This window comes from Pristiophorus japonicus, chromosome 8 (assembly GCF_044704955.1).
Source record: "Pristiophorus japonicus isolate sPriJap1 chromosome 8, sPriJap1.hap1, whole genome shotgun sequence".
In the NCBI taxonomy this organism is placed as follows: domain Eukaryota; kingdom Metazoa; phylum Chordata; class Chondrichthyes; family Pristiophoridae; genus Pristiophorus; species Pristiophorus japonicus.
The window spans coordinates 57090579-57117766 of NC_091984.1; the positions used below are offsets into that span (position 1 = coordinate 57090579).

The 27188-nt window shown below is 45.6% G+C and overlaps 1 protein-coding gene across 1 annotated transcript; it reads right to left on the minus strand.

Annotated features, from left to right (window-relative positions):
• Nucleotides 1-155: 155 nt before the first annotated feature.
• On the minus strand, nucleotides 156-19460 carry ipp (intracisternal A particle-promoted polypeptide). Its single transcript, XM_070886828.1, has 8 exons — nucleotides 18858-19460; nucleotides 12873-13304; nucleotides 8168-8323; nucleotides 6587-6754; nucleotides 4942-5079; nucleotides 3994-4116; nucleotides 2743-2963; nucleotides 156-1210 (listed from the first exon to the last, which is right to left on the minus strand). The coding sequence occupies exons 1-8, from the start codon at nucleotides 19165-19167 to the stop codon at nucleotides 986-988; spliced, it is 1773 nt and encodes a 590-aa protein (XP_070742929.1). The 5' UTR covers nucleotides 19168-19460; the 3' UTR covers nucleotides 156-985.
• Between the last annotated feature and the right edge of the window lie 7728 nt (nucleotides 19461-27188).

The window sequence follows — 27188 nt, forward strand, 5'->3', positions numbered from 1 at the left end:
CCGAGAGAGCTGAAGGCAAGGCCACCAATGGTAGAGCGATGAAAAACGAAAGATTGTCCCAGCTTATGTGAAATACTGTAAATTCTACACATCTGAATAAAATTAAAATGCATCACACTTTGTATTGTTGTATAAACATAAGCAAAACAATTAAATGTGCTTGAATACATTTATTAAGAAAATATATATAAAAGAAACCACCAGTATATATTAATCCACACATACAGATTCACTACAGAGAGAAGTAAAGCTTTATTCGGTACATAAAGCCCTCGGGTAAGAATCCAGTGCTCAGTTGTCTTGTACTGTAAGCTCTTATGATAAATTAATACTCAAAACCATCTCCAGAAATAGCATAGACTCTGGAGAGCACTTAAAAATGGCATTAGCTTAGTTAAGTCACTACACACACCCCATCAGAAACATTCACTCAGTTACATTCAAGGAAAGCTTTGCTGAAACACATTCACACCCCAAAATTTTATAAATGTAATTCTGTACAAATACTGTATGTTTCTTCAAGTTTTTATTTTCCTAAACTGCTTTGTATTGAATTCAAAACACAGTTTTAAGAAATCAGTTGTTTGATGTTTTGGTTAAATGTATTTGCCATTAGAATTTTAAAACCCTGCATTAACTTGGATAATGACTCAATGTAAACTGAAAATCTGTTACTGTGCAAGTTCTGAAGACTGTGACATTTTTGAAATTCAAATTCTGTAGTGAAATCAAGTTTATTTCAAGTGAAATTACAAAAACATGTACATATTTCATTTAGAGTGGTAAGACCTTAATTTTTTTTGTATATCAGCACAAATGTCACCAGTTCTGTCCTGAGTCCTCAAGTTGGAACCCAATAGTTGGCCAAACTCATGAAAATTTTCTTTATCACAATGGAGCTAGGTGATGTCAGTTCAATTTGACATACAGGTTTGCTCCATCCAGGAGTCATTTTGATAAAATCTCAGAAGGCAGTCATCAACGATTAAAGAACAGCTACTCCCCCATCACAGCGGCTAGTTATCATGTTCCCAATTTCCATCCATGTGTCAGTATGAGGATCATACACTTCAACGGAGTCAAGAGTTACAGGAGCTGAGGAATCCCGACCCGATGTTCGACCTCCTACTGCATAAAGGAGGCCATTAACAGCAACGACTGAAACACCAGCTCTTGCCATTTTCATAGGTGAAACCTCAAACCACTTCTCCTGGAAAGGGGGGAGGAGGCAGCAAAGGGAGAAAAAAAAGAGAAATTTGAATTCACTAAATCATGTAACTTGCCTGGACTGATACGGTCCAGCAGGTCACCTCATAGGGCCACTTGAGATACTTAGCAATACACCACAATGGCATATATCTCACTAATTTCCAGAACCGTTTAGTATCACTCGGCTTTAACAGAAACAACATAGAGCAAGATGCAAATTTGTGCCCAGAGTTCCTGATCTCAAAACTATTGATATGCAGAAGTGCCAAGTGGAGGGCAGTACAGGTAGATAATCAGCATGTTATGATAACCAGAATTTTCACCTCATTCATGGTGGCTTAGCGGTAGCATTCACGCCCGAGTCAGAATGTGCAGGGTTTGAACCCCGCTTACAGTCCCAGCGAGTGGGGCTCCAGCTCTGAATTCTGGGTTAATAGCCAGCAGGATACTTGCGTCTTGTGGGTGTGTGTCTCCTTCCCCACTCCCCCCACCCGGCCCTCATTGTATGGGTGATAGGAGCCTCTCGAACCTTGTAGAGAACTAATCACCCTATCGGCTGATATAAAGATGGTTATGGCCGTGGAAGGAGTATCAGATCATCAATCAGCCTGCGAATCCTTCCACTACTTCACAAGGGAAGAGTGTGTAGATACAAAAACATCATTCACAATACTGACTGAACCAAATATATTTTTGTTATGCAAGGGGAACAAATAAATATATATATTTTAAATAAATACAGTATTTATCAGCAGAGTGACTTCGATTGGTTGGAATGTCCTATGACATAAGATGGTTTGTCATTAGAGGCTGGACAAGACAACTTCTGGTACAGAACGTTCCAACACAACAAAATCCCCCATTCTCTACTACAAATTAACAATAGAGGAGATTTTGTTATTTGTTGCATATGGCAAATGCTCAATTCTCAGCAGCATTGCAAAATGCTTCCTCAGGTCTTGGCACCAGCTAAACTGCCAAGGGATTTCTGCAGCTTCCCTAAATGGACCGAGGGGGGCATAACACTCCAGTAGGTGTAGGCCCAGCGTATCTATTACAGTGAGACAAGAGGGAGTATTCTTGAGTTTATGCCTCACTTTACTTGAAGAAAGCCAATGACAGAGCTTGTCCTGGGATCATCCATGAACCAGAGGATTTACAAAGGTCCTGGCGGCAGGTCAAAGAAGGTAAGATATAAAGTAAAACCTAGTTTTGAATTACCCCCCACCAGCCTGACAATCTTTGGCGATTGCGCCCTTCTGGCAGCTGCATTCTAGGCCTGAAGATGCATTTCTCCTTCCACATCCCGATCCCAGCACAATGCCCTGCCAGGATCATGCAAACTGCATCTGCTAGGCACCCAGCAAGGACCCCAGTGACAAAAAGCAACCTTAATGAATCTCAACAGTATTATCTCTCACTGTGTTTTTTCATTGCAATCTTACCAAACCAGCTGTAGCATTATTTTATTTTTGTCTTTTTTAAAGAACAAAGTAAATCATTATAACTAAATTATATACAAACTGCACCCACCTCTTGAAGTGAATACTTCTCTGCTGTCCGCAGAGCGTTCTGAGTCTCATTCCACCCTCCAACAGCGTAAACACAGTCATTCAGAGCAGCTACTCCAACATATGCTCTTCTTGTCTTCATATCATCTAATGTGGTCCAATGCTTCGTGATAGGATTGAACATTTCAGCTGAACAGAGTTCTGACCCCGAGTCACTTAAACCTCCAACAACATAAATTAAACCTGTGAAACAAGTACAAATATTTCTGACTTGTATTGATAATTATTTGTTTCAATTTTGAATTTGGTCACCAAATCTATTGAAATGTTTTTGGCATAAGATTTAAAGCCTTGAAGTGTGGGCTTCTTGACTGGTACTAGCAATCCTTGCTGGAAAGCGAACACATGTCGATAGGTTTGGATTTGCTATAATTACCGTCACATTTGAATAGCCTTCCTACAATCATTATCCAGGTGTACACATGAAAAATGGCCATTTGACTGAGATATGGGAGGGCTGCTGCAGTAGCCCACCAAGAGTCAGGACAGGAAGGAGAAAACTGGGCAAAACAAATGAGAATTTAAGCCACTTTTGAAGTCTTATTAAATCCTCAATCCAATATGTAGTAAATTAAAGTACAATAAAATCAGTGCTCAGGTTTGTAAAATCATACTGTTGATTTCTGGATTCTTTTCCTTCAATCTGTTTCAGCGAATACAGAGGCGAACACCAAAGGAGCTTACAACAAAGCAGTCTTTAATATTATGTCTCACCGGCCGAGACTTATCAGACAGAAGGAATACTCTCTTGATAGAGCGTACCCACTCAAGTGTAACAACATAGAGGCGCATCATTTATACAATTTCAGTACAGAATACAATTGAAAGACATTTAGTTCACCCTATCATTGTTGATCCCTCCTTCCCTTTGTCCACTCATTAGCTGATACCTGGCCTTCTTTGCCCAATTAAATACGGGCAAGTGATTACAGCATCTGTTTCTCACAAGGAGCTTTCTCACACATTGCTTGTAAATGTTACAATTATACTGGCGTGATTAGTAACTAAGACCGTGAGAAAGTCTGTTAATTGTGCTGATGTTGTAATATTTGCAATCTGACATTCTCTTAGTTATTTTCCATTGCTTATACATTTTCACATATCCACAATACCACCATGACATCTATTACAAACAATCTTAATAACCATTGGTAAGATAAACTTAAGTGATAAAAGAAATCAGTGAGTCACATTCTGGTAAGTAGTACCATACCTTGCATTTCACAACACCCGAAGAAGTACCGAGGGACAACCATGTTACCAACAACTTCCCACTTATTGTCAGAGGGATCGAATCTTTCCATAGTCTTCCCAATGTCTGCTCCAACCCAGCCCCCTGGAAATATTCAAAAGATGTGCACTGAGTGTGTGAGAATTCAGAACACTTATTAACAATCTCACAGAACTTTGCCCTCCTGGCTCAGAGAACTCCATCACAAGGCAATTAGAAAAATTAAAATTTGATACATTTGTTTAGTTTAAAAAAATATGTGTATTTCAAATGTTTTCTGTCCGCAAGCGCCCCCCACCACCCCATGAGGTCTGATGGGCTCATTATTTCCAAGTGACTGTTCATCTGAAATTAAAACTAACAACAGCTGCAATGTCCTCACTGTCTGGATGATTTTGTTTAGGTTAGACTCATAAAAGAGTACTTAGTGTTAAACTAAATACACCTGCAATTAAAAACCGGAAATCCTTAATGTATACAACAGGCCAGCTCATTCAACCTACTGGTCTGTTTGTCTTGGGTAACAGCCAAGCCCTTCATCCATGTGTCCATTTTACACGGTTGGTACACTGGACTGTCAGGTGATGCTGGAACAGGAACTTATGGCAGTGACCAAAACTGTATGAACAAACCTTTTCTACGACAGTACTGAAATGTTACATAGGATTACACAGGATATACGGCACAGAAACAGGCCATTCGGCCCATCCAGTCCATGCCAGTGCTTATGCTCCACTTGAGCCTCCTCCCGTCTTTCCTCAAATAACTCTTATCAGCATAACCCTCTAATCCCTTCTCCCTCATATGCTTTTATTTAACAGCAAAGATCACTATACCGTTAAAACCATTTTTCTTGGGGTTTTATAGGGCTAGATGCTACTTATAAACCATAAATATTACAGATGAGACATATTTTACAGATATTCCTACCTAGAGCATAAATCGCAGCATGACAGGCACACACAGCAAGTCCACATCGTGGGGAGTTCATAGAGGCCACAGCTGCCCAATGTTTAGTAACTGGATCATATCGCTCGGCACAGTCAAAAATCATGGAATCACTTTCACCTTAAAAAAAAAATTGTAATTTTATCTAAAACATGAAACAAACCATATTTATCTTCCACCTTGTCAAGGCATCACACGCATAAGTATTTGTCAAGCTAATCATGGTGACTGGAAATTTTAAATTCTTTTTGAACCTATTTTGATAAGTAAAATTAAAAATGTAATCTGCCCTTTTGTTAAGTGTATTAAATCAATCTTTTTTTGGTAAAATTAAACAATCTTTTCAAACTTCCATTTTTTGGGACAGGGAATAAATGTCCAACCACTCAAAAAAATGGCCGTTTGTATGTTGCTACCAATCTGTGATGGAAGTGTCACCACTAAGATACTATAAGAACAAATCAATTTTTTGCCCCAAGTACCTCAAATTCCCCCAACTACCCAATTTTCTGAGTCATGAGCTTTCTGTGGATTTAGTAACTTACTGGAAATTTTCTAAAAATCGTCTAATTTCCTCCCCCACACCCATCTAAAAAAATAAGCCTCATGTTTATCAGAAACAATTATCAATCACAGCTGGAAAAACTTTTGTCCTCATAAATAAAGAAAACAGCTAAGGAATCCTAGATTTAAGAGAGAAACTGTAGATCACTGAGGAGACACACTGAGCCACCATCTGCTCAATCTCCTTGAAAGACCAGGTATGGCGAGGGAAAGGGTTATGAGAGCAAGGATGAACAGTCCAAGCAAAGGAGCTCTGTACACTTGTGTAGCAAAACTTAATAGTTTGAGAATGAAGAAATATTCAGTCCTCAAATAAAGGCTTTTGAGCACTGGAATTGAAGTGTAATCGGAGGAACACTTGTGCCATATATCTACCACAATAAATCGTCACAACTTATGGCATGTAGCCAAAGTAATATAAGAGGAGGATCTGAGCTGGAAAGCAGCTTGCCTTTTGGGATTGAAGACATAGTTGAAATCACCTGGAATAACGGTGAGACATAACTAAAGGAGCCAGCATGAGAAACGGATCAGAATTAAAGATGAGGGGTTACAATTAGAAAGTGTTAATATTAGAAGCATAAAAGCTTGCCAACTAGCCAAGCTGAAAACACAATTAATAGCCTGAGGATGTAACAAATACTTCAAATTTTAAGTCTTTATGACTTAGAATTGCTGCACCTGTAGTCTTCGGAGAGAAGTTAGGGACATAAAACGAAAAGCCTAACCATACTGGTATTTCTCATGTTGCCTCATAAAAAGTGCTCACCCTGAAGCCCTGCTTACTATAGAAGCATAAACTTAAAGAAAATACCAGACTAAAAACCATTGCTCCCCCATACCCATTCTGAAAAATTAGAAACAAGTGGATAAGGAGACAAAACACACCCCTACAGGTCAAAGATGATGAGGGCCCTCCCCTGACATTTCTCTATTAGAGACAGTAGGGCAAGTACACAAAGCACAGAGAAACTGCCCATAGATTCCATATCCTACAAGCAGGAAAAATGTATGCTGCTGTTTCAGAGGAAACACCTGTTTACACTATAGTAACTGTACTTACCACCTATTACGTAGATCATTCCTTCGAGTACTGCAACACCCAGCCCACTTCGGGCCTGGTGGAGGGACGACACTGTGGTCCAGTATTGACTGAATGAATCAAAACGTTCCACGCAACTGAGAGTTCTGCTATCACTCCAGCGACCACCCTGAAGCCGAGTGTACCCACCTTGTCAAAAGAAATGATAAAATCATGACTTCAGCAGTGCCTAATCAGATGGTGTACTATGATGCAATTATACTGTATACATATATAGGTCAATTCCAATAAGCTAATTCATCAACTGCAACTGCACACTGGAGTTTTATTAAGGACACAGAAAAATACTATTTTCTTTAAAAGTATATTTTTTATTTACCTATGTGGCAACTACTAGTATTTTTGTACAAATAATATTACCCTATCTCACTCTCCTTATGGTGGGCCAATGTTCAAGATAATACTCTTCTCCCTACATAAATGTGAAAATTTGACACGGACAGTAGAAAAGTATTCACTTCCGGGATGGATGTAGTTGTTTAAAAAGTGAATTATAGCAGCACAGAATGGAAACATCATTTCGATTTTGAGATGAGCGTTCCAGATTTACACTCAAATTCCCAATGTCAGGGAAAATGGTAATGGAGCTATGTATTACTGTTAATACTTTCACGTAAATTAGATATTGTGGGGGGGGGGGGGGGGGGGGGGGAGATTTGAGAATCCATGTACAATGCATAAATGATAAACAATTGTTATTATTTTTTACAAGGAAGAATAGGCAAGCAAAAGAATATGATGAAAAAGATGATAGTTATTAGGGGCCTCAGCGCCACAAAATAAAGACCAAATAAAGGCAAGTAAGTTTCCCTCCATCAAATGTTCAATTATATACAAACATGAAAGTCCCCGCCCCAGTTTGATGCTAAGTGGTCTGTATAACTGAGGTGATGGTTGGCATGTTACAATTAGCCTCTGTGTCCTTGTCTGAGGGAAGAGTGAAAGAAAATATATATATTTTTTAAAGCAGCCAGAGTTGCTGCGTGATTGCTATCCAATGTAGATGTGGATGTCAAGTGCAGATAAGGTTAGACTTCCATGAAACAACACTATCCATGATCAAGTATCTGAAGAATGGCCACTTGGGCAAGATAAACAGTACGAGTTAGCATCTTTGGGGAGGCAGGGAAAAAATTTGCAAATGAGATTTCCAACTACTGTAATCCTTTTAGGATCATCTAAATATTTTCAAAACGTAACTGCCATTGCAATCACTTGTCTCCAAATGTTGGAAATCAAACATTGCAGCAGACGTGTATTATAAACACCCTAAAAATATCCAGGAAAGAAAATAAAATATGAATGCAAAAGTAACAATGTACAAAAGATGTCACAATGTACAACTCTACTGGATTAGTTTTTAGCTGCTGTGACTTCAGGTCACTGCATTTGATCTTTCTCATCTGTCCTATTTTCCAGTTACACTAATTCTTGACCAAGAGGTTGGCCTGATCTCCGATAACCATCACTGTTACTCTACTCTCAGTGGTTGTTTAGGGTACTTAAATTAATTACAGAAGTTACAATAAAAGAGGACGTAACCTATGCCATAGAGGTACTTTCTGGCCTTCCTTCGGGGACGAATCTTTGATGCAGGTGTCAGTTTGCAGAACTTGGTCTCCTTTTGAGGTTTACTGACCTCCCTGTATTCCTCCAGTAACTTCTGCAGGGCAACTCGTAGAGTAAAATCAGGAATACCTGAAGGTAGGAATCAGATTCAGTTGTATTTACCCCAAAAGACAAATAGATATAATATATCACACAGAAATATCCTGCAACAGTACAATGAAATATAAAGCACCAAAGCCATCAACAATACAAGCTAAATATTTGTTGAAAAATAAATTGGTTCAGGCGGACATGGTAACTGAGCATTTTATTAGATCCTTGCAAATTAAAATCATAGAAAATTACGGCACAGGAGGAGGCCATTTGACCCCTAAAAAAGGAGGCAGACAAAAAGCAGGAAACTATAGACCAGTTAGCCTAACATCTGTGGTTGGGAAAATGTTGGAGTCCATTATTAAAGAAGCAGTAGCAGGACATTTAGAAAAGCATAATTCAGTCGAGCAGAGTCAGCATGGATTTATGAAGGGGAAGTCATGTTTGACAAATTTTCTGGAATTCTTTGAGGATGTAACGGACATGGTGGATAAAGGGGAACCAGTGATTGTGGTCTATTTGGACTTCCAGAAGGCATTTTACAAGGTGCCACATAAAAGGTCACGGGGTTGAGGCTAATATATCAACATGGATAGAGGATTGGCTAACTAACAGAAAACAGAGTCGGGATAAATGGTTAATTCTCGGGTTGGCAATCAGTAACTAGTGGGGTGCCGTAGGGATCAGTGCTGGAACCCCAACTATTTACAATCTATATTAACAACTTGGATAAAAGGACCAAGTCGAACGTAGCCAAGTTTGCTGACGATACAAAGATGCGAGGAAAAGCAATGTGTGAGGACACAAACAACCTGCAAAAGGACAGAGACAGGCTAAGTGAGTGGGCAAAAATTTGGCAGGTGGAGTATAATGTTGGAAAGTGTGAGGTTATGCACTTTGTCAGAAAAAAAAAATCGAAGAGCAAGTTATTATTTAAATGGAGAAAAATTGCAAGGTGCTGCAGTACAGTGGGACCTGGTGCATGAAACACAAAAGGTTAGTATGCAGGTACAGCAAGTGATCAGGAAGGCCAATGGAATCTTGGCCTTTATTGCAACGGGATGGAGTATAAAAGCAGGGAAGTCTTGCTACAGTTATACAGGGTATTGATGAGGTCACACCTGAAATACTGCGTACAGTTTTGGTTTCCATATTTACGAAAGGATATACTTGCTTTGGAGGCAATTCAGAGAAGGTTCACTAGGTTGATTCCGCAGATGAAGGGGTTGACTTATGAGGAAAGGTTGAGTAGGTTGGGCCTCGACTCAATGGAATTCAGAAGATTAAGAGGTGATCTTATCGAAACATATAAGATTATGAAGGGGCTTGACAAGGTGGATGCAGAGAGGATGTTTCCGCTGATAGGGGAGACTAGAACTAGGGGACATAATCTTAGAATAAGGGGCCGCCCATTTAAAACCGAGATGAGGAATTTCTTCTCTCAGAGGGTTGTAAATCTGTGGATTTTGCTGCCTCAGAGAGCTGTGGAAGCTGGGTCATTGAATAAATTTAAGACAGAGATAGTTTCTTAACCGCTAAGGGAATAAGGGGTTATGGGGAGCGGGCAGTGAAGTGGACCTGAGTTCATGATCGGATCAGCCATGATCATATTAAATGGCGGAGCAGGCTCGAGGTGCCGTATGGCCTACTCCTGCTCCTATTTCTTATGTTCTGATGTGTCTGTGCTTGAATGGATTAAACCATCTTAAAAACAGCCAGCTCAAGAATTCAACTAATAGGGCTGGACAATGTAAATTTTAATGTGAAATGGATATGCTAGAGGTTTTTGATTCTCTGGATACAATCCATGACAGCATAAAATTAAATAGGGTTTAGACAATTCCAAGACAGTGCATCCTATCATGCACAGATCATTTTGTGCTCATGATAAACTGTGGCCGCGATTTTCACCAACCGTGGCGAATCGGGAGAGGTGGGGTCTTTAGCGAGGTTCCAGCCCGCTCTCTCCAAGTAATGTTACAATGATAGGGCTTGTTAAGCGCGCCCAGCGAGGTTCCCAGCCAATTAAAAGGAAGCAGGTCTGATGATGTAATTTCATGACACGTCATCAGCCGGTTTCCTTAAAGGGACCATGTCCACATTGATTTTGACAGTTGTGCTGTCAGTGTTCTACAGTACTGAGGTGCTGCAACACTGCACAGAAGTGCACGGCCACACCCAGGTTCTCCAATAATTATGGAGGGAGTCACAGCACACAGAGAGGTTCTCTACCCTTGAAATGGGCAGAAGAGATCTCCCCAGGAGACTAACGCAGCCTGATTGCACATTGCACGGGAGGGCACAAGCTGGGTTGTCATCAGGAGCTGGCTGCAGTGGCGCATCCTTTCAATGATCTCAATAGATCACAAAATGTTACTGCAAAGCCACACTCAACCTCATCCTCCTGTGCCACTCATCACATCCCCATCACTCTGCCTTCCCTACCCTACTCCTGCGCATCCTTACTCATACCAACTTACTGTGCACCTCCACCCACCCATCTCTCTCTATCTATCTACATTGTCACTTCCCCATCTCACTCGCCACCCCTCACACTCACTCTCATCCTAGTCCAATCATACCACTAACAACAGGGACTTGGGACTTTTATCTAATGTTCATGTAAAGTTTCTGTTGATATGCTGTCAAACATTGAAATCTTTATTTTCAACACTTTGCCTTCTTGGACAGATCTATGTGCACCTTTGAAAGTGGCTTAGCGAGTTGCAGTGAATGGTGAGGCAGAACGCTACCCCCCACAATGGTGATGTGTGTGAAAGGAATAGCTTGGACATTGTAGGGATGTTTTATGATGTTGGTATTGGTGGTGCCAACCTGGTGCATTTTGTGACAGCCAGGCTGTATAGCGTCAACTGAAGTAAATCTGGCCATGGTGGGACCATCCCTGTCCTCCCGGGCAGCAATGTGGTCAGGTGCTGATGCCCTGTGTCCTGTGCAGCATCAGGTGATTGCGGAGAAGGTTGCTGTTTTTGTTGGTGCTGCTGGTGTGCTGTTGTTGGGGCTGATCATGATGGGATTTTGAGGACCAAGGTGAAATTTTTTCAAGGGCACCGATGCTGAAGGAATAGGTGGCAGCTGAAGTTGAGATGAGAGAAGCGATCTGTCAATGGTGAGAGAGGTTGTTCCAAGGAGGTGACAGTGGACAGACAGCTTAATCCAAACACTTCAAACCTGCATAAAGCTGAAAAGTATATTCCAAATCCTGAAGAATTTAAGCTTCTAAGATTGGAAAGTGAACAGCTGTGAAATGGTAGCTTTTGTACCACATTTGCAGCTGTCACCTATTCAGAAGAATGTATACTCATTGAAAACCCGACCTACTTACCTGATGTTATCCCCGAGCGCCACGAACCTCGTTAAAAAGCTGGAAAAATGGTAAGTAGAGGGCAAAATTGTCTTTAATTGGCTTTTAACTAGCCCTTAATGATGTAATTTGCCTCCCCCGCTGCTTGGTGTCGGATCTGTTAACCACTGACAGACCTGACCCCTGGGAGACGAGCGTGGAGGCGGATTGACAGTAGGCTGTCGACCCGCTGTCAATCATTTCCATTTTGACAGCTGACCCGCCTCCTAACCCACCCTCTCAGTGCCAGTAAAATTCCGGCCTATGAATTTCCAGTCTACCCAAACAATACGGTGATTAGTTATGCAAGTTGAGCTTCTATTTGGAAGTGGGTAGGTTGAGGAAGAATGACTGAAGGAAAACAGCTAACCCAGAGCTTTGTGCTTTGGTGGACTAGAACAGGACAGCTTTCAGACAGGTAATGAGGGACCTAAAGTTGGAAACTATTTTTGAAAATTAACAAAATTATAACATGGAATTAAAAACCAACTAAATAAACCAACTAAAACCCAATAAAACTCCTTTTGCTCAGCTGGTAAATGCACCATGTCCTACGGAATAGAAAGATCACAGGGACAAACCTGGTGTGTTGGGGGTATTTTACAACTGGTCTCAATGTTCCTGGGCTAAGGAGAATTCCTATCCAGTGTTGTCCTGCTATGAAGTAGATACATGTCGATATTATGTAAACACAGATGGTGAGTTGGCTGTGATGCCCCCAGTAGTTAAATAGCTTGTTGACAGACACTGTCCAGGTTCATATTACGAATGGACACTCAGTGATGTACTGGGGTGGGAAGGGGGCTGCCAAAACCCGTGGAACTAACCCACAGCTTGAGTCACTGCTGCCAACACAATAGTGGAGAAAAGTAAAAACAAAACAACCTAAATGCTAGTTAATGATTACATTCGACAAAAATATCCAACATAGTATCTGTAAAGCTATGATTATTTTTTTAGTACATTTATAATCTGAGCGGAAGAATTTTAGCAAGACTGCCTCGACACAGTTAAGAAATAACTTTCATTTATAAGGCACCTTTTACAACCTCAGGACATTCCAAAGTGCTTCACAGCCATTGACATGGCAGCCACTGTTGTAAAGTAGGGGAATACGGCAGCCAGTTTGTGCAGAGCAAGGTTCCCCTTGTCTAGAATGTTAATTCAAAAGTATTAGCAATATTAGCTAGGGAATGCGGAATACTCAAAACTGTATCATACCTTCAATATACTTGAACAATCTCCGTGAAGACAGCAGAGGGAATCGAACAGGATCCAGAACTTCAATCACGTACTTTTTCCTTTTGCCCATGTCCTTGAGAACCCATTCCATAGCAGCTGTGAAAACTTGATATTCATCCTCAATCTGGAGTTCTTCACTTTTTAAAATCTTAACCAGTTGATCTTTGGCTAATCCCATAAACTCCTCAGCTTTACAGACCTCCAGGAAGTGGACATAAATGTAGCTTTCACTGAATTCTATAAGATCGTGACATGCAATTTGCTCAGCAAATTGATAAATTCCGACACAGTTTGAGGGATCAACTTGTCCTTTCAAAAAATCGCTGCACATGTTCACAATCTCTGTTAACTGCAACATATCTGCTGCAAGGATCACCTCTTGTACATTTTTTATGCTGACGTTGATGATACCTGTTTGACATGAAGCAGAAGAAAGTGCATTTTAAAGCCCGTTCAACAGGACTACTTGCTTAGTTATGAGGTTAGAGTGATGATGTCATTACTGAACTTGTCCATGTATTACAAAATAAAAGTATTAACTCTAGGTTCACTCTGACAGGGCTTCAACTTAAAGGCTGCAGAACCAGCTGCTCTACAGTAAAAGTACACTGAACGCACAGTCGTCAGCATATTCTGGATTTATCAGAATTAATTCACTGGTCTATCAGTTAGCTCAGCTCTCACTGTGAATTGTCTGTTATTAATTATTTTGTTCCTGTCCAGTGGAATGTCAAAATTTTATTTGTATTTGATCTTGGGCAAGACTGCATTTCTTGCTCCACCCTAGCTACCCTGAGAAGGTGGTGGCGGGCTTTCTTCTTGTGATGGTGCTCCCAAAATGGTGTTAGGTAAGGGAATTCTTGGATTTAGACCCAGTGACGATGAAGCAACAATATATGTCCAAATCAGGATGGTAATTTGGAGGTAACGTGCTCCCACGACAAGAGCTCAGGGAAAGGAATTGCTGTCAAAGTAATCTGGCAAGTTGCTGCAGAGTACCCTGTAGAAAGTGCATACTACAGCTACAGTTCGCTGGTGATGCAGGAGTTATATAATGGAATCCATTACAGGAACACTGATGAATCAAACTGCTCTGATCTGGATGCTACTGACCTCCTTCAGTGATGCGACTCTACCCATCCTAGCAAGTGATGAGTATTCAATCACACTCCAGAACTAAGCCTGGTAGGTGGAGGAGTGGCCAGGTCAACTCCAGACTATCCCAGCCTCTGCTCTGCTCTTGTAGCCATGGTGTTGATATGGCTGGTCCAGTTAAGCTTCTGGACAATATGTTCATGGTTGGGGCCATGGTGATATTGGTGCCATTAAAAGTGAGGGAGGGGGCTTTATCTTGTTGCAGATGATCATTTCCTGGCACTTACTTATATGGGCAAATGTTACCTGATACTTGTCAGCCCAAACCTAGATGTTGTCCCATGTCCTGCTGTAGGCTGGCATAGATTTGCTTCATTATTGGAGAAGATGTAAATGGAGCCGGACACTGTGGAATAGAAAACCATCCCATTTCTGACCTGATGGCAGAGGGAAGATCATTGAAGATGCAACTGAAGATAATTAGGCTGAGGCCACTGACCTGTGGAACTCCTGCAGAGATGTCCTATAACTGTGATGACCAGCTTCCAACAGCCACAACCACCTTCCTTTGTGTCAGACATGACTCCAGGGTTTTCGCTTTCACTCCACCTCCCCCAACCGAACTTGCTTTTGCTAAGGCTCCTTGATGCCATACTTGAATGTTGCCTTGATATGGAGGACAACTAACTTCACTTCTTCTCTGACATTCAGCTCTTACATTCATTTTGTGGGACATTTGCCGATGTTAAAGACATATAAATGCAAGTTGTTATCGTGTTTCTGTAATGAGGTCTGGGGCGGAGTGGTTTTGGCAGAATCCCATACTTAGCATTGGTAAGCAAATTTTTGGTGGATACATGTTGCTTAATGGAATTATTGATGATTCCTTCCATCACTTTGCTGATGATTGGAGAGGGTGACAGAATGAATCTAACTTGGCCAATTACTGCCTGTTTTTTGTGGAAAGAACATACCCGGGAAAGCTTGTCCATTATTGGGTAGATGCCAGTCTCATAGCTGTACTGGCTTGGCTATGGGGAGGGAGGAGTGGGGGCACCAGCGAGCTCTGGTACACACGACTTTAAAACTACAGTTGGGATGTTGTCAGAATTCAATGCACTCAACCACTTCTTCGTGTCACATGGAATGAACTCAATTGGTTGGACAAAAGCATCCACGATGGTGCGAACCTCGAGAGGAGACCAAGTAGGATCGTCCACTCGGCACCTTTGGCTGAAGAAGCTGGAACAATTCATCCATGTCTCTTACACACACGTTCTGCACTCCACGATAATTGAGTATAGCCTGCTCCTCCCATTAGTACATAAGAAATAGGAGCAGGATTAGGCCATATGGCCCCTCGAGCCTGCTCCGCCATTTAATACGATCATGGCTGATCCGATCATGGACTCAGGGCCACTTCACTGCCCGCTCCCCATAACCCCTTAATCCCTTATTGGTTAAGAAACTGTCTATCTCGGTCTTAAATTTATTCAATGTCCCAGCTTCCACAGCTCTCTGAGGCAGCGAATTCCACAGATTTACAACCCTCTGAGAGAAGAAATTCCTCATCTCAGTTTTAAATGGGCAGCCCCTTATTCTAAGATTATGCCCCTTAGTTCTAATCTCCCTTATCAGTGGAAACATCCTCTCTGCATCCACCTTGTCAAGCTCCCTCATAATCTTATACGTTTTGATAAGATCACCTCTCATTCTTCTGAATTCCAATGAGTAGGGGCCCAACCTACTCAACCTTTCCTCATAAGTCAACCCCCTCATCTCCGGAATCAAACTAGTGTACTTTCTCTGAACTGCCTCCAAAGCAAGTATATCCTTTCGTAAATATGGAAACCAAAACTGCACGCAGTATTCCAGGCAAGACTTCCCTGCTTTTATACTCCATCCCCGATGCAATAAAGGCCAAGATTCCATTGGCCTTCCTGATCACTTGCTGTAGCTGCGTGCAGTTTTGGTTTTCATATTTACAAAAGGATATACTTGCTTTGGAGGCAGTTCAGAGAAGGGGCACGAGTTTGATTCCAGAGATGAGGAGGTTGACATATGAGGAAAGGTTGAGTAGGTTGGGCCTCTACTCATTGGAATTCAGAAGAATGGAAGGTGATCTTATCGAAACGTATAAGATTATGAGGGGGCTTGACAAGGTGGATGCAGAGAGGATGTTTCACTGATAGGGGAGACGAGAACTAGGGGGCATAATCTTAGAATGAGGGGCCGCCCATTTAAAACTGAGATGAGGAGGAATTTCTTCTCTCAGAGGGTTGTAAATCTGCGGAATTTGCTGCCTCAGAGAGCTGTGGAAGCTGGGACACTGAATAAATTTAAGACAGAGATAGACAGTTTCTTAACCGATAAGGGAATAAGGGGTTATGGGAAGCGGGCAGGGAAGTGGACCTGAGTCCATGATCGGATCAGTCATGATGTATTAAATGGCGGAGCAGGCTCGAGGTGCTGATGGTCTACTCCTGCTCCTATTTATTATGTTCTTATGTTCTATCTTATTTCATGCACAAGTACCCCCATGTCCCGCTGTACTGCAGCACTTTGCAATTTTTCTCCATTTATATAACTTGTTCTTTGATTTTTTTTCTGCCACAGTGCATGACATCACACTTTCCAACATTATACTCCATCGGCCAAATGTTTGCCCACTCACTTGTCCTTTTGCAGATTTTTTGTGTCCTCCTCATACATCGCTTTTCCTCCCATCTTTGTATCGTCAGCAAACTTGGCTATGTTACATTCGGTCTTTTCTTTTTAGATTGTAAATAGTTGGGGTCCCAGCACTGATCCCTGCGGCACCCCACTAGTTACTGATTGTCAACCTGAGAATGAACCATTTATCCCGACTCTGTTTTCTGTTAGTTAGCCAATCATCTATCCAGGTTACCTGGTTGTACACCATCATTACCCAACTTTGCTTTGATTTGTTGGTTATTGTTTACCATTCAAGTCGTCCTATGTTGTAGCTTCATTCGGTTAGTACCTCATTCTTAGAGTATGCCTGGTGCTGCTTCTCGCACACACTTTTACTCTTTCTGTTGAACCAGGGTTGGCCTCCAAACTTGATCCTGATCATGAAGGATGTGTGATGCCATGAGGTTACAGATTCTGGTGGGATATAATTTTGCTGCTGCTGATGGTCCACTGCAGCTTCAGGCTACTAGATCTGTCCTTAGCCTGACCCACTTAACATGGTGGTAATGCCACACTACCCAATGAAGTGTCCTCACGTGTATTTTTAATGAGATAGTTTCTGCACAGGATATATGAGCCCAGCACTTAAATAACTATAGCAGAATAGTATTTGCATGGAATGTTTCACTCACAAATGAAGCAACTGGATGTCAGAAATAATCTGCTGATATGAAATTTTAAAGGTGCCTTTTTAAAAAAAAATGCTCTTCTTTCTTTGCAACGCATGTTATATCAAAGATAGGTCTCTGTAAAAGTTATATTTTGCAGGTTTTTCAAATTAATTTTTATTTTTGGTGATAACTTAAAATTTAGTACAACTTAAATTTATAAAAAGCCAGAAAAAATCTTGAAAGTCTGGCTATACAGATAAATAATTTACTTCTTAAATGTGGTAAGTAAAATTCCCTTTTACTCCTTTCAAACAGTGGGATCTGATAGAATAGTGAGTGCATTCCAACATAATGTCAACATCGTGCATTTCTACACAAAGGGAGCTTCTTGACGAAGAGTTGGAAAAACCCCATCCATAACTTAAGTGTGTTTTAAGCACAGTAAGTACATGATTAGATTCAACTATTACGTAGCAAACCACTGTGTCTTTTTAAAACCATCGACCAGTGAGTTCTGACCCTGATGGTTCTGCAGCCTTTATTGTAGAATGCACTGTACAGATTATAAACAAAACGCACATAACAGTCAGTTTAACACACAGTGTTCCCAAATTAACTAAAATATGTAACGTTCTACAAGGAGCACATCCTGCTAATGACAGCGACATCAGACATTCTTTCAATCCATCATAACTCACATAAGTGGTAAACTCAAATATTGGGCATAACACAGTTGAGATATTATCTAAACATCATTACAGCATGACAACTCTATTGCCTAGACAGAACGTTTGAAAATACAACATTTTGTGTTTGAGGGCAGTTGACCAACACGATGGACACTTTCATGAGAAACATGTATTATGTCAGTTAATCGGCTGCATCATCACATCAGCAGCAATGGAGAGTTCTGTTCCTTTTTGACCCCATACAATGATTTTTCAACTGCATCAGTGGCCCAAACAGTACCAACATATGTACCCGAATAACAGTTATGGACTGCACACCGAACTGAGGGGGACAATAACAGGTTGGAGAACTTCACCGGTGGGCTCACACTTCAGTGATTAATTTATTCTCAATTCCCTAGTACTATATGGCACTTCTTAGTTACTATTCGTAGTGCTGCAAAAATTAGAAGAGAAAAATTCTGGAAATAAAAAATAGAAAATGCAAGAAATATACAGTTGGTCCAGCAGCAGCTGTAAGGGGATAAGATGCTTTAAGTGGGACCTGGAAACTAGGAGAATAGGTGCTCTGTAGAAAGGCGACCTTACCTCAACAACAACTTGCATTTATACAGCACCTTTAATGTAGAACGAAATACCTGGGCGCTTCACAGAGACTGATCAGACAAAGAGAGACGTGGAGCCAAAGAAGGAGATATTCGGTGACCAAAGTTTGGTCAAAAAGGCAACTTTTAAGTTTGAATAAAGGATTTACACCTTAGACCTGATCCTCTCTCCCCCCGCCGTGCTTTTATTCCCAGGGATTTTCCTTTGGGAGAGCTCACAGCCGCCGCTCGCTTCCCCCACACACTCACCGGTGTAGATGAACTCCAAGAGGAGCTGGAAGATGCCGGGCTGGATGCCATGGATGTGGATGAGCTTCTGGCTGGCCTCCTGCATCCCTCCGGCGAACAGCACGGCGAAGTAGGGGCTGCTGGCGGCCAGCACCAGCTTGTGCACGCTGAACACCACCTCCTCCACCCGCAGCTGCACGTCGCAAAAGTCGGCGCGGCCCCTCATGCGGTTGATCTGGGCCAGCAGGGCCCGGGCGTGGCGATCCGAAGCCGATCGGCCCGGTTCCGCGAGCGGGCTGGAGCCCGGCCTCGGGCACGGCGAGTTGTCCATGGGCCCGTTACCTAGCAACAGGCGACTGGGCGCGCACTCGCAGGGCCCAATCTGTCAGACCACATCCGGCTGCTGAGCCCCCGCGACCAGCACGGCTCCCGGTCCCGCCGCTCGCCGCTCGCCGCCCGCAACTCCACCCGCTGTCACCCGTCGTGGTCCTCGGCTAACTCTGCCTGACAAGAAAAACAATCCAACCCCGAATGGCAGCTTCCCCAGGCCGCGCGCGACACGCGTTGGGTTCTACTGGTCCTCAGGGACACTGGGTGGCGCCCTCTCCTCCAGGACAGTGGGTGGCGCTGTGCCCTCCGGGACACTGGGTGGTGCTCTAACTTCTGGTACAGTGGTTGGCGCTCTCTCCTCTGGGACAGTGGGTGGCGCTCTAACTTCTGGTACAGTGGATGGCGCTCTCTCCCCTGGGACAGTGGGTGGCGCTCTCTCCTCCGGGACAGTGGGTGGCGCTCTCTCCTCCGGGACAGTGGGTGGCGCTCTGACTTCTGGTACCGTGGATGGCGCTCTCTCCTCCAGGACACTGGGTGGCGCTCTCTCCTCCGGGACAGTGGGTAGCGCTCTGGCTTCTGGTACCGTGGATGGCGCTCTCTCCTCCAGGACACTGGGTGGCGCTCTCTCCTCCGGGACAGTGGGTGGCTCTCTGACTTCTGGTACCGTGGATGGCGCTCTCTCCTCCAGGACACTGGGTGGCGCTCTCTCCTCCGGGACAGTGGGTAGCGCTCTGGCTTCTGGTACCGTGGATGGCGCTCTCTCCTCCGGGACACTGGGTGACACTGTGTCCTCCAGGACAATGGGTGGTGCTCTCACCTCCGGGACAGTGGGTGGCGCACTCTCCGCTAGGACAGTGGGTGTCGCTCTCACCTCCGGGACAGTGGGTGGTGCCCTTTCCTCCGGTAGTGGTGCTCTTTCCTGAGCACTGAGCCCTGCGGCACTCCACTAGTCACTGCCTGCCATTCTGAAAAGGACCCGTTTATCCCGACTCTCTGCTTCCTGTCTGCCAACCAGTTCTCTATCCACATCAGTACATTACCCCCAATACCATGCGCTTTGATTTTGCACACCTATCTCTTGTGCGGGACCTTGTCAAAAGCCATTTGAAAGTCCAAATACACCACATCCACTGGTTCTCCTTTGTCCACTCTGCTAGTTACATCCTCAAAAAATTCCAGAAGATTCGTCAAGCATGATTTCCCTTTCATAAATCCAAGCTGACTTGGACCGATCTTGTCACTGCTTTCCAAATGCGCTGTTATTTCATCCTTAATGATTGATTCCAACATTTTCCCCACGACTGATGTCAGGCTAACCGTTCTATAATTACCCGTTTTTCTCCCTCATTTTTTAAAAAGTGGTGTTACATTAGCTACCCTCCAGTCCATAGGAACTGATCCAGAGTCGATAGACTGTTGGAAAATGATCACCAATGCATCCACTATTTCGAGGGTCACTTCCTTAAGTACTCTGGGATGCAGACTATCAGGCCCCGGGGATTTATCGGCCTTCAATCCCATCAATTTCCCTAACACAATTTCCCACCTAATAAGGATATCCTCAGTTCCTCCTTCTCACTCGGCCCACTGTCCCCTAGTACATGCGGAAGGTTATTTGTGTCTTCCTTCGTGAAGACAGAACCAAAGTATTTGTTCAATTGGTCTGCCATTTTTTTGTTCCCCATTATAAATTCATCTGAATCCGACTGCATTTGTCTTCACTAATCTTTTTCTCTTCACAAATTTATAGAAGCTTTTGCAGTCAGTTTTTATGTTCCCTGAAAGCTTCCTCTCGTACTCTATTTTCCCCCTCTTAATTAAAACCTTAGCCCTCCTTTGTTGAATTCTAAATTTCTCCTAGTCCTCAGGTTTGTTACTTTTTCTAGCCAATTTATATGCCTCTTCCTTGGTTTTAACACTATCCTTAATTTCCCTTGTTAGCCACGGTTGAGCCACCTTCCCGGTTTTATTTTTACTCCAGACATGGATGTACAATTGCTGAAGTTCATCCATGTGATCTTTAAATGTTTTCCATTGCTTATCCACCGTCAACCCTTTAAGTATCCTTTGCCAGTCTATTCTAGCCAATTCACACCTCATACCATCGAAGTTACCTTTCCTTAAGTTCAGGACCCTAGTTTCTGAATTAACTGTGTCACTCTCCATCTTAATAAAGAATTCTACCATATTATGGCCACTCTTCCCCAAGGTGCCTCGCACAACAAGATTGCTAATTAGTCCCTTCTCATTACACATCACCCAGTCTAGGATGGCCAGCTCTCTAGTTGGTTCCTCGACATATTGGTCCAGAAAACCATCTCTAATACACTCCAGGAAATCCTCCTCCACCGCATTGCTACCAGTTTGGTTAGCCCAATCAATATGTAGATTAAAGTCACCCAGGATAACTGCTGTACCTTTATTGCACACATCCCTTATTTCTTATTTGATGCTGTCCCCAACCTCACTACTACTGTTTGGTGGTCTGGACACAACTCCCACTAGCGTTTTCTGCCCTTTGGTATTCCGCAGCTCCACCCATACCGATTCCACATCATTCAGGCTAATGTCCCTCTTGACTATTCCAAGAATTGCATCAGATCCTATGGACTGGAGGATAGCTAATGTAACACCACTTTTTAAAAAAGGAGGGAGAGAGAAAACGGGTAATTATAGATCAGTAAGCCTGACATCAGTAGTGGGGAAAATGTTGGAATCAATCATTAAGGATGAAATAGCAGCGCATTTGGAAAGCAGTGACAGGATCGGTCCAAGTCAGCATGGATTTATGAAAGGGAAATCATGCTTGACGAATCTTCTGGAATTTTTTGAGGATGTAACTAGCAGAGTGGACAAAGGAGAACCAGCGGATGTGGTGTATTTGGACTTTCAAAAGGCTTTTGACAAGGTCCCACACTTGAAATTGTTGTGCAAAATCAAAGCGCATGGCATTTGGGGGTAATGTACTGATGTGGATAGAGAACTGGTTGGCAGACAGGAAGTAGAGAGTCGAGATAAACAGGTCCTTTTCAGAATGGCAGGCAGTGACTAGTGGAGTGCCGCAGGGCTCAGTGCTGGGACCCCAGCTCTTTACAATATACATTAACGATTTGGATGAAGGAATTGAGTGTAATATCACCAAGTTTGCGGATGACACTAAACTGGGTGGCGGTGTGAGCTGTGAGGGGGACGCTAAGAGGCTGCAAGGTGACTTGGACAGGTTAGGTGAGTGGGCAAATGCATGGCAGATGCAGTATAATGTGGATAAATGTGAGGTTATCCATTTTGGGGGCAAAAACACAAAGGCAGAATATTATCTGAATGGCGGCAGATTAGGAAAAGGGGAGGTGCAACGAGACTTGGGTGTCATGGTTCATCAGTCATTGAAGGTTGGCATGCAGGTACAGCAGGCGGTGAAGAAGGCAATTGGGATGTTGGCCTTCATAGCTAGGGGATTTGAGTATAGGAGCAGGAAGGTCTTACTGCAGTTGTACAGGGCCTTAGTGAGGCCTCAACTTGAATATTGTGTTCAGTTTTGGTCTCCTAATCTGAGGAATGACATTCTTGCTATTGAGGAAGTGCAGCGAAGGTTCACCAGACTAATTCCAATGATGGCTGGACTGTCATATGAAGGGAGACTGGATCAACTGGGCCTTTATTCGCTGGAGTTTAGAAGGCTGAGAGAGGATCTCATAGAAACGTATAAGATTCTGACAGGACTGGACAGGTTAGGTGTGGGAAGAATGTTCCCGATGTTGGGGAAGTCCAAAACCAGGGGACATAGTCTTAGGATAAGGGGTAAGCCATTTAGGACTGAGATGAGGAGAAACTTCTTCACTCAGAGAGTTGTTAACCTGTGGAATTCCCTGCCGCAGAGAGTTGTTGATGCCAGATCATTAGATATATTCAAGAGGGAGTTAGATATGGCCCTTACGGTTAAAGGGATCAAGGGGTATGGAGAGAAAGCAGGAAAGGGGTACTGAGGTTATTATCAGCCATGATCTTATTGAATGGCAGTGCAGGCTCAAAGGACCGAATGGCCTACTCCTGCACCTATTTTCTATGTTTCTATGTTTCCCTGGGACACTGGATGGCGCCGTGTCCTCCGGGACAATGGATAGGGTTCGATCCTCTGGGACGGTGGGTGACATTATGCCCTCCAGGACAGTGGATGGTGCTGTGCCCTTCAGGACAGGGGTTGGTTTTCTTCTCTTGCGCAATAGTGGGTGGCGCTGTGTCGTCCAGGAGAGTGGGTTGCACACATGCTCCAGGAGAGTGGGCTGCGCTGTGTCCTCCGGGACAATGTGTGGCAATGTGTTGTCCAAGACAGTAGGTGGCGCTCTCTCCTATGGGACAATGTGTGGCGCTCTCTGCTCCGGGACACTGTATGGTGCTCTCTCCGCCGGGACAGTGGTTGATGCTGTGTCCTCCAGGACGGGATGGCACTGTCTCCTCAAGGACATTGGGTGGCGCGCTCTCCTCTGGATAAGTGTGTGGCACGTGTCCTCCAGGACAGTGGGTGGCACTCTCCTCTGGGACAGTGTGTGGCGCTCTTTGCTCCGGGACAGTGGATAGTGCTCTATCCTCCGGGATAGTGGGTGGCACGATCTCTTCCGGGAGAGTGGGTGGCGCCATATCCTCTGGGACAGTGGGTGGCGCCCTCTCCTCCCGGAGTGTGGGTTCAGGAGAGTGTGTAGTGCTCTCTCTTCAGGGGCAGTGGGTGGCGCTCTCTTCTCTGGGCCAGTGGGTGGCGTCTATCCTCTGGGTCTGTGGGTGGGATTGTGTTCTCTGGGACAGTGTGTGGCGCTTTCTCCTCTGGGACAGTGCATGGCATTGTGACCTCTGGGACACTGGGTGGCGCTTTCTCCTCCGGGACAGTGATTGGTGTTGTGTATTCTGGAACAGTGGGTGGTGCTCTCTCCTCTGGGACAGTTGGTGGCGCTGTGTCCTCCAGGACCTTGGAAGAAGCTGCCTGCTCCAGGATAGGGGATGGCGCTCTCTCCACTGGGGCAGTGGGTGGTGCTCTCTCCACCGGGGCAGTGGGTGGTGCCCTCTCCGGGACAGTGGGTGACTGTGTCCTCCGGGACAGTGGATGGCACTCTCTCCACCGGGGCAGTGGGTGGTGCCCTCTCCTCCGGGGCAGTGGGTGGTGCCCTCTCCTCCGGGGCAGTGGGTAGTGCTCTCTCCACCGGGACAGTGGGTAGTGCTCTCTCCACCGGGGCAGTGGGTAGTGCTCTCTCCACCGGGGCAGTGGGTGGTGCTCTCTCCACCGGGGCAGTGGGTGGTGCCCTCTCCACCGGGGCAGTGGGTGGTGCTCTCTCCACCGGGACAGTGGGTAGTGCTCTCTCCACCGGGGCAGTGGGTAGTGCTCTCTCCACCGGGGCAGTGGGTAGTGCTCTCTCCACCGGGGCAGTGGGTGGTGCTCTCTCCACCGGGGCAGTGGGTGGTGCCCTCTCCTCCGGGGCAGGGGGTGGTGCTCTCTGCACCGGGGCAGTGGGTGGTGCTCTCTCCACCGGGACAGTGGGTAGTGCTCTCTCCACCGGGGCAGTGGGTGGTGCTCTCTCCACCGGGACAGTGGGTGGCGCTCTCTCCTCCGGGACAGTGGGTGGCGCCCTCCCCTCCGGAACAGTGGGTGGTGCCCTCTCCGGGACAGTGGGTGACTGTGTCCTCCGGGACAGTGGATGGCACTCTCTCCACCGGGGCAGTGGGAGGCACCCTCTCCTCCGGGACAGTGGGTGACACTGTTTCCTCAAGGACACTGGGTAGCTCTCTCCCTTCTGGTACAGTGGATGGCGCTCTATTACCCTGGACCGTGGGTGGTGCTTTTTCCTCCAGGACACTGGGTGGCTCTATCTCTTCTGGTATAGTTTTTGGCACTGTGTCCTCTGGGACAGTGTGTGGCACTGTGTCCTCTGGGACAGTGGGTGGCGCTCGTTCCCCCGGGACAGTAGGTAGCGCTCTCTCTTCTGGTACAGTGGATGGTACTGTATCCTCTGGGACAGTGTGTGGTGCTGTTTTCTCCGGGACCATGGGTGGCACTGTGTCCTCTGGGTGAGTGTGTGGCGCTCTGTCCTCTGGGACAGTGTGTGGTGCTGTGTCCTCTGGAACACTGTGTGGCACCGTGTCCTCTGGGACAGTGTGTGGCGCTGTGTCCTTTGGGACAGTGTGTGGCACTGTGTCTTCTGGGACAATGTGTGACGCTGCATCCTCTGGGACAGTGGGTGGCATTCTCTCCTCTGGAACAGTGGGTGGCGCACTCTCTTCTGGTACATTGGGTGGTACTGTGTCCTCTGGGGCGCTCTCTCCTCTGGGACAGTGGTTGGTGCTCTCTCCTCTGGGGCAGTGGGTGGCGCTCTCTCCTCTGGGACAGTGGCTGGTGCTCTCTTCTCTGGGGCAGTGGGTGGTGCTCTCTCCTCTGGGGCAGTAGGTGGCGCTGCATCCTCTGAGACAGTGGGTAGAGGTCTCCCCTTCCAGACAGTGGGGGGTGCTCTCTCTTCTGGTACATTGTGTGGCGCTGTGTCATCTGGGACAGTGTGTGGTGCTCTGTCTTCTGGGACAGTGTGTGGCGCTGGCTGTGACCTCCGGGACAGTGGGTGGTGTTCTCTCTTCCGGGACAGTGAGTGGCGCTGTGTCCTCCCATACACTGGGTGGTAGTCTCTCCTCTGAGGCAGTGTGTGGTGCTCTCTGCACCGGAACAGTGGATAGCGCTTGTCTAAGGGACAGTAGGCGGCGCTGTGTCCTGAAGGACAGTGAGTGGCGCTGTGTACTACAGGACAGTGGGTTGGGGCTTTCTCTTCTGGTCCAGTGGGTGCCGATGTGCACTCTGGGACAGTGGCTGGTGCTGTGCCCTCCAGGACACTGGGTGTCACTCTCTCCTCTGGGACAGTGGGTGGCGCTCTCTCCTCTGGGACAGTGGGTGGCGCTTTCTCTTCCGGTACAGTGCATGGCGCTATATCCTCCAGGACCGTGGGTGGCACTCTCTCCCTGAGATAGTGGGTGACATTGTGTGCTCTGGGACACTGAGTGGCAGCCTCTCCTCCGGGACAGTGGGTGACATTGTGTCCCCCGGGACAGTGGGTGGCAATCTCTCCTCTGGGACACTGGGTGGCGCTGTGTCCGCCATGACTGAGGTTGGCACTGTGTCCTCCGGTCACAGGGGTGGCGCTCTCTCCTCTGGGACAGTGGGTGGCGTTGTGGCCTCTGGGGTAGTGTGCAGCACTCTCTCCTCCGGGACAGAGGGTGGTCCGCTCAACTCTGGGACAGTAGGTGGTGCTGTGTCCTCTGGGACATTGGATGACACTGGCTGTGTCCTCCGGGACAGTGGGTGGCGTAAAGTACAGGAGAGTTATTGGCACCCTCTCCTCCGTGACAGTGGGTGGCACTCTCACCTCCAGGAGAATGGATGGTGCTGTGTACTCTTGGACGGTGGCTGGCTGTGTCCTCTGTGACAATGGCTGGCACCCTTTCCTCTGGAACAGGGGGTGTTGCTCTATCCTCTGGGGCAGTGGGTTGTGCCGTGTCCTGCGGGACAGTGGGTGGAGCTGTCTGCTCCAGGACAGTGAAGGGCGCTCACTCCTCTGGGCATTGGGTGGCACAGTGTCCTCTGAGAGAGTGTGTAGCACTCTCGGCTCCAGACAGTGTGTGTCGCTCTCTCCACTGGGGCAGTGGATGGGGGTTCTCTCCTCCGAGACAGTGGGTAGTGCCCTCTCCTCCGAGAAAGCGGATGGTGCCCTCCCCTCCGGGAAATGGGTAGCGCTGTGTTCTCTTTTACAGTGTGCTGTGCTGTCTCCTCAGGGACAGCGGGTGATGCAATGTCCTCTGGGACAGTGGGTGGCGCCCTCTTCTCTGGGTCACTGTAGTGCTCTCTCCTCTGGGACAGTGGGTGGCGCTCTCTCCTCCAGGTCATTGGGTGGCACAGGCTGTGTCCTCCGGGACAATGGACAGCATTGTGTCATCCAGGACAGTGTAAGGCCCTCTCACCTCCGGGACAGTGGGTGTCGCCCTCTCCTCTAGAAATGGTGC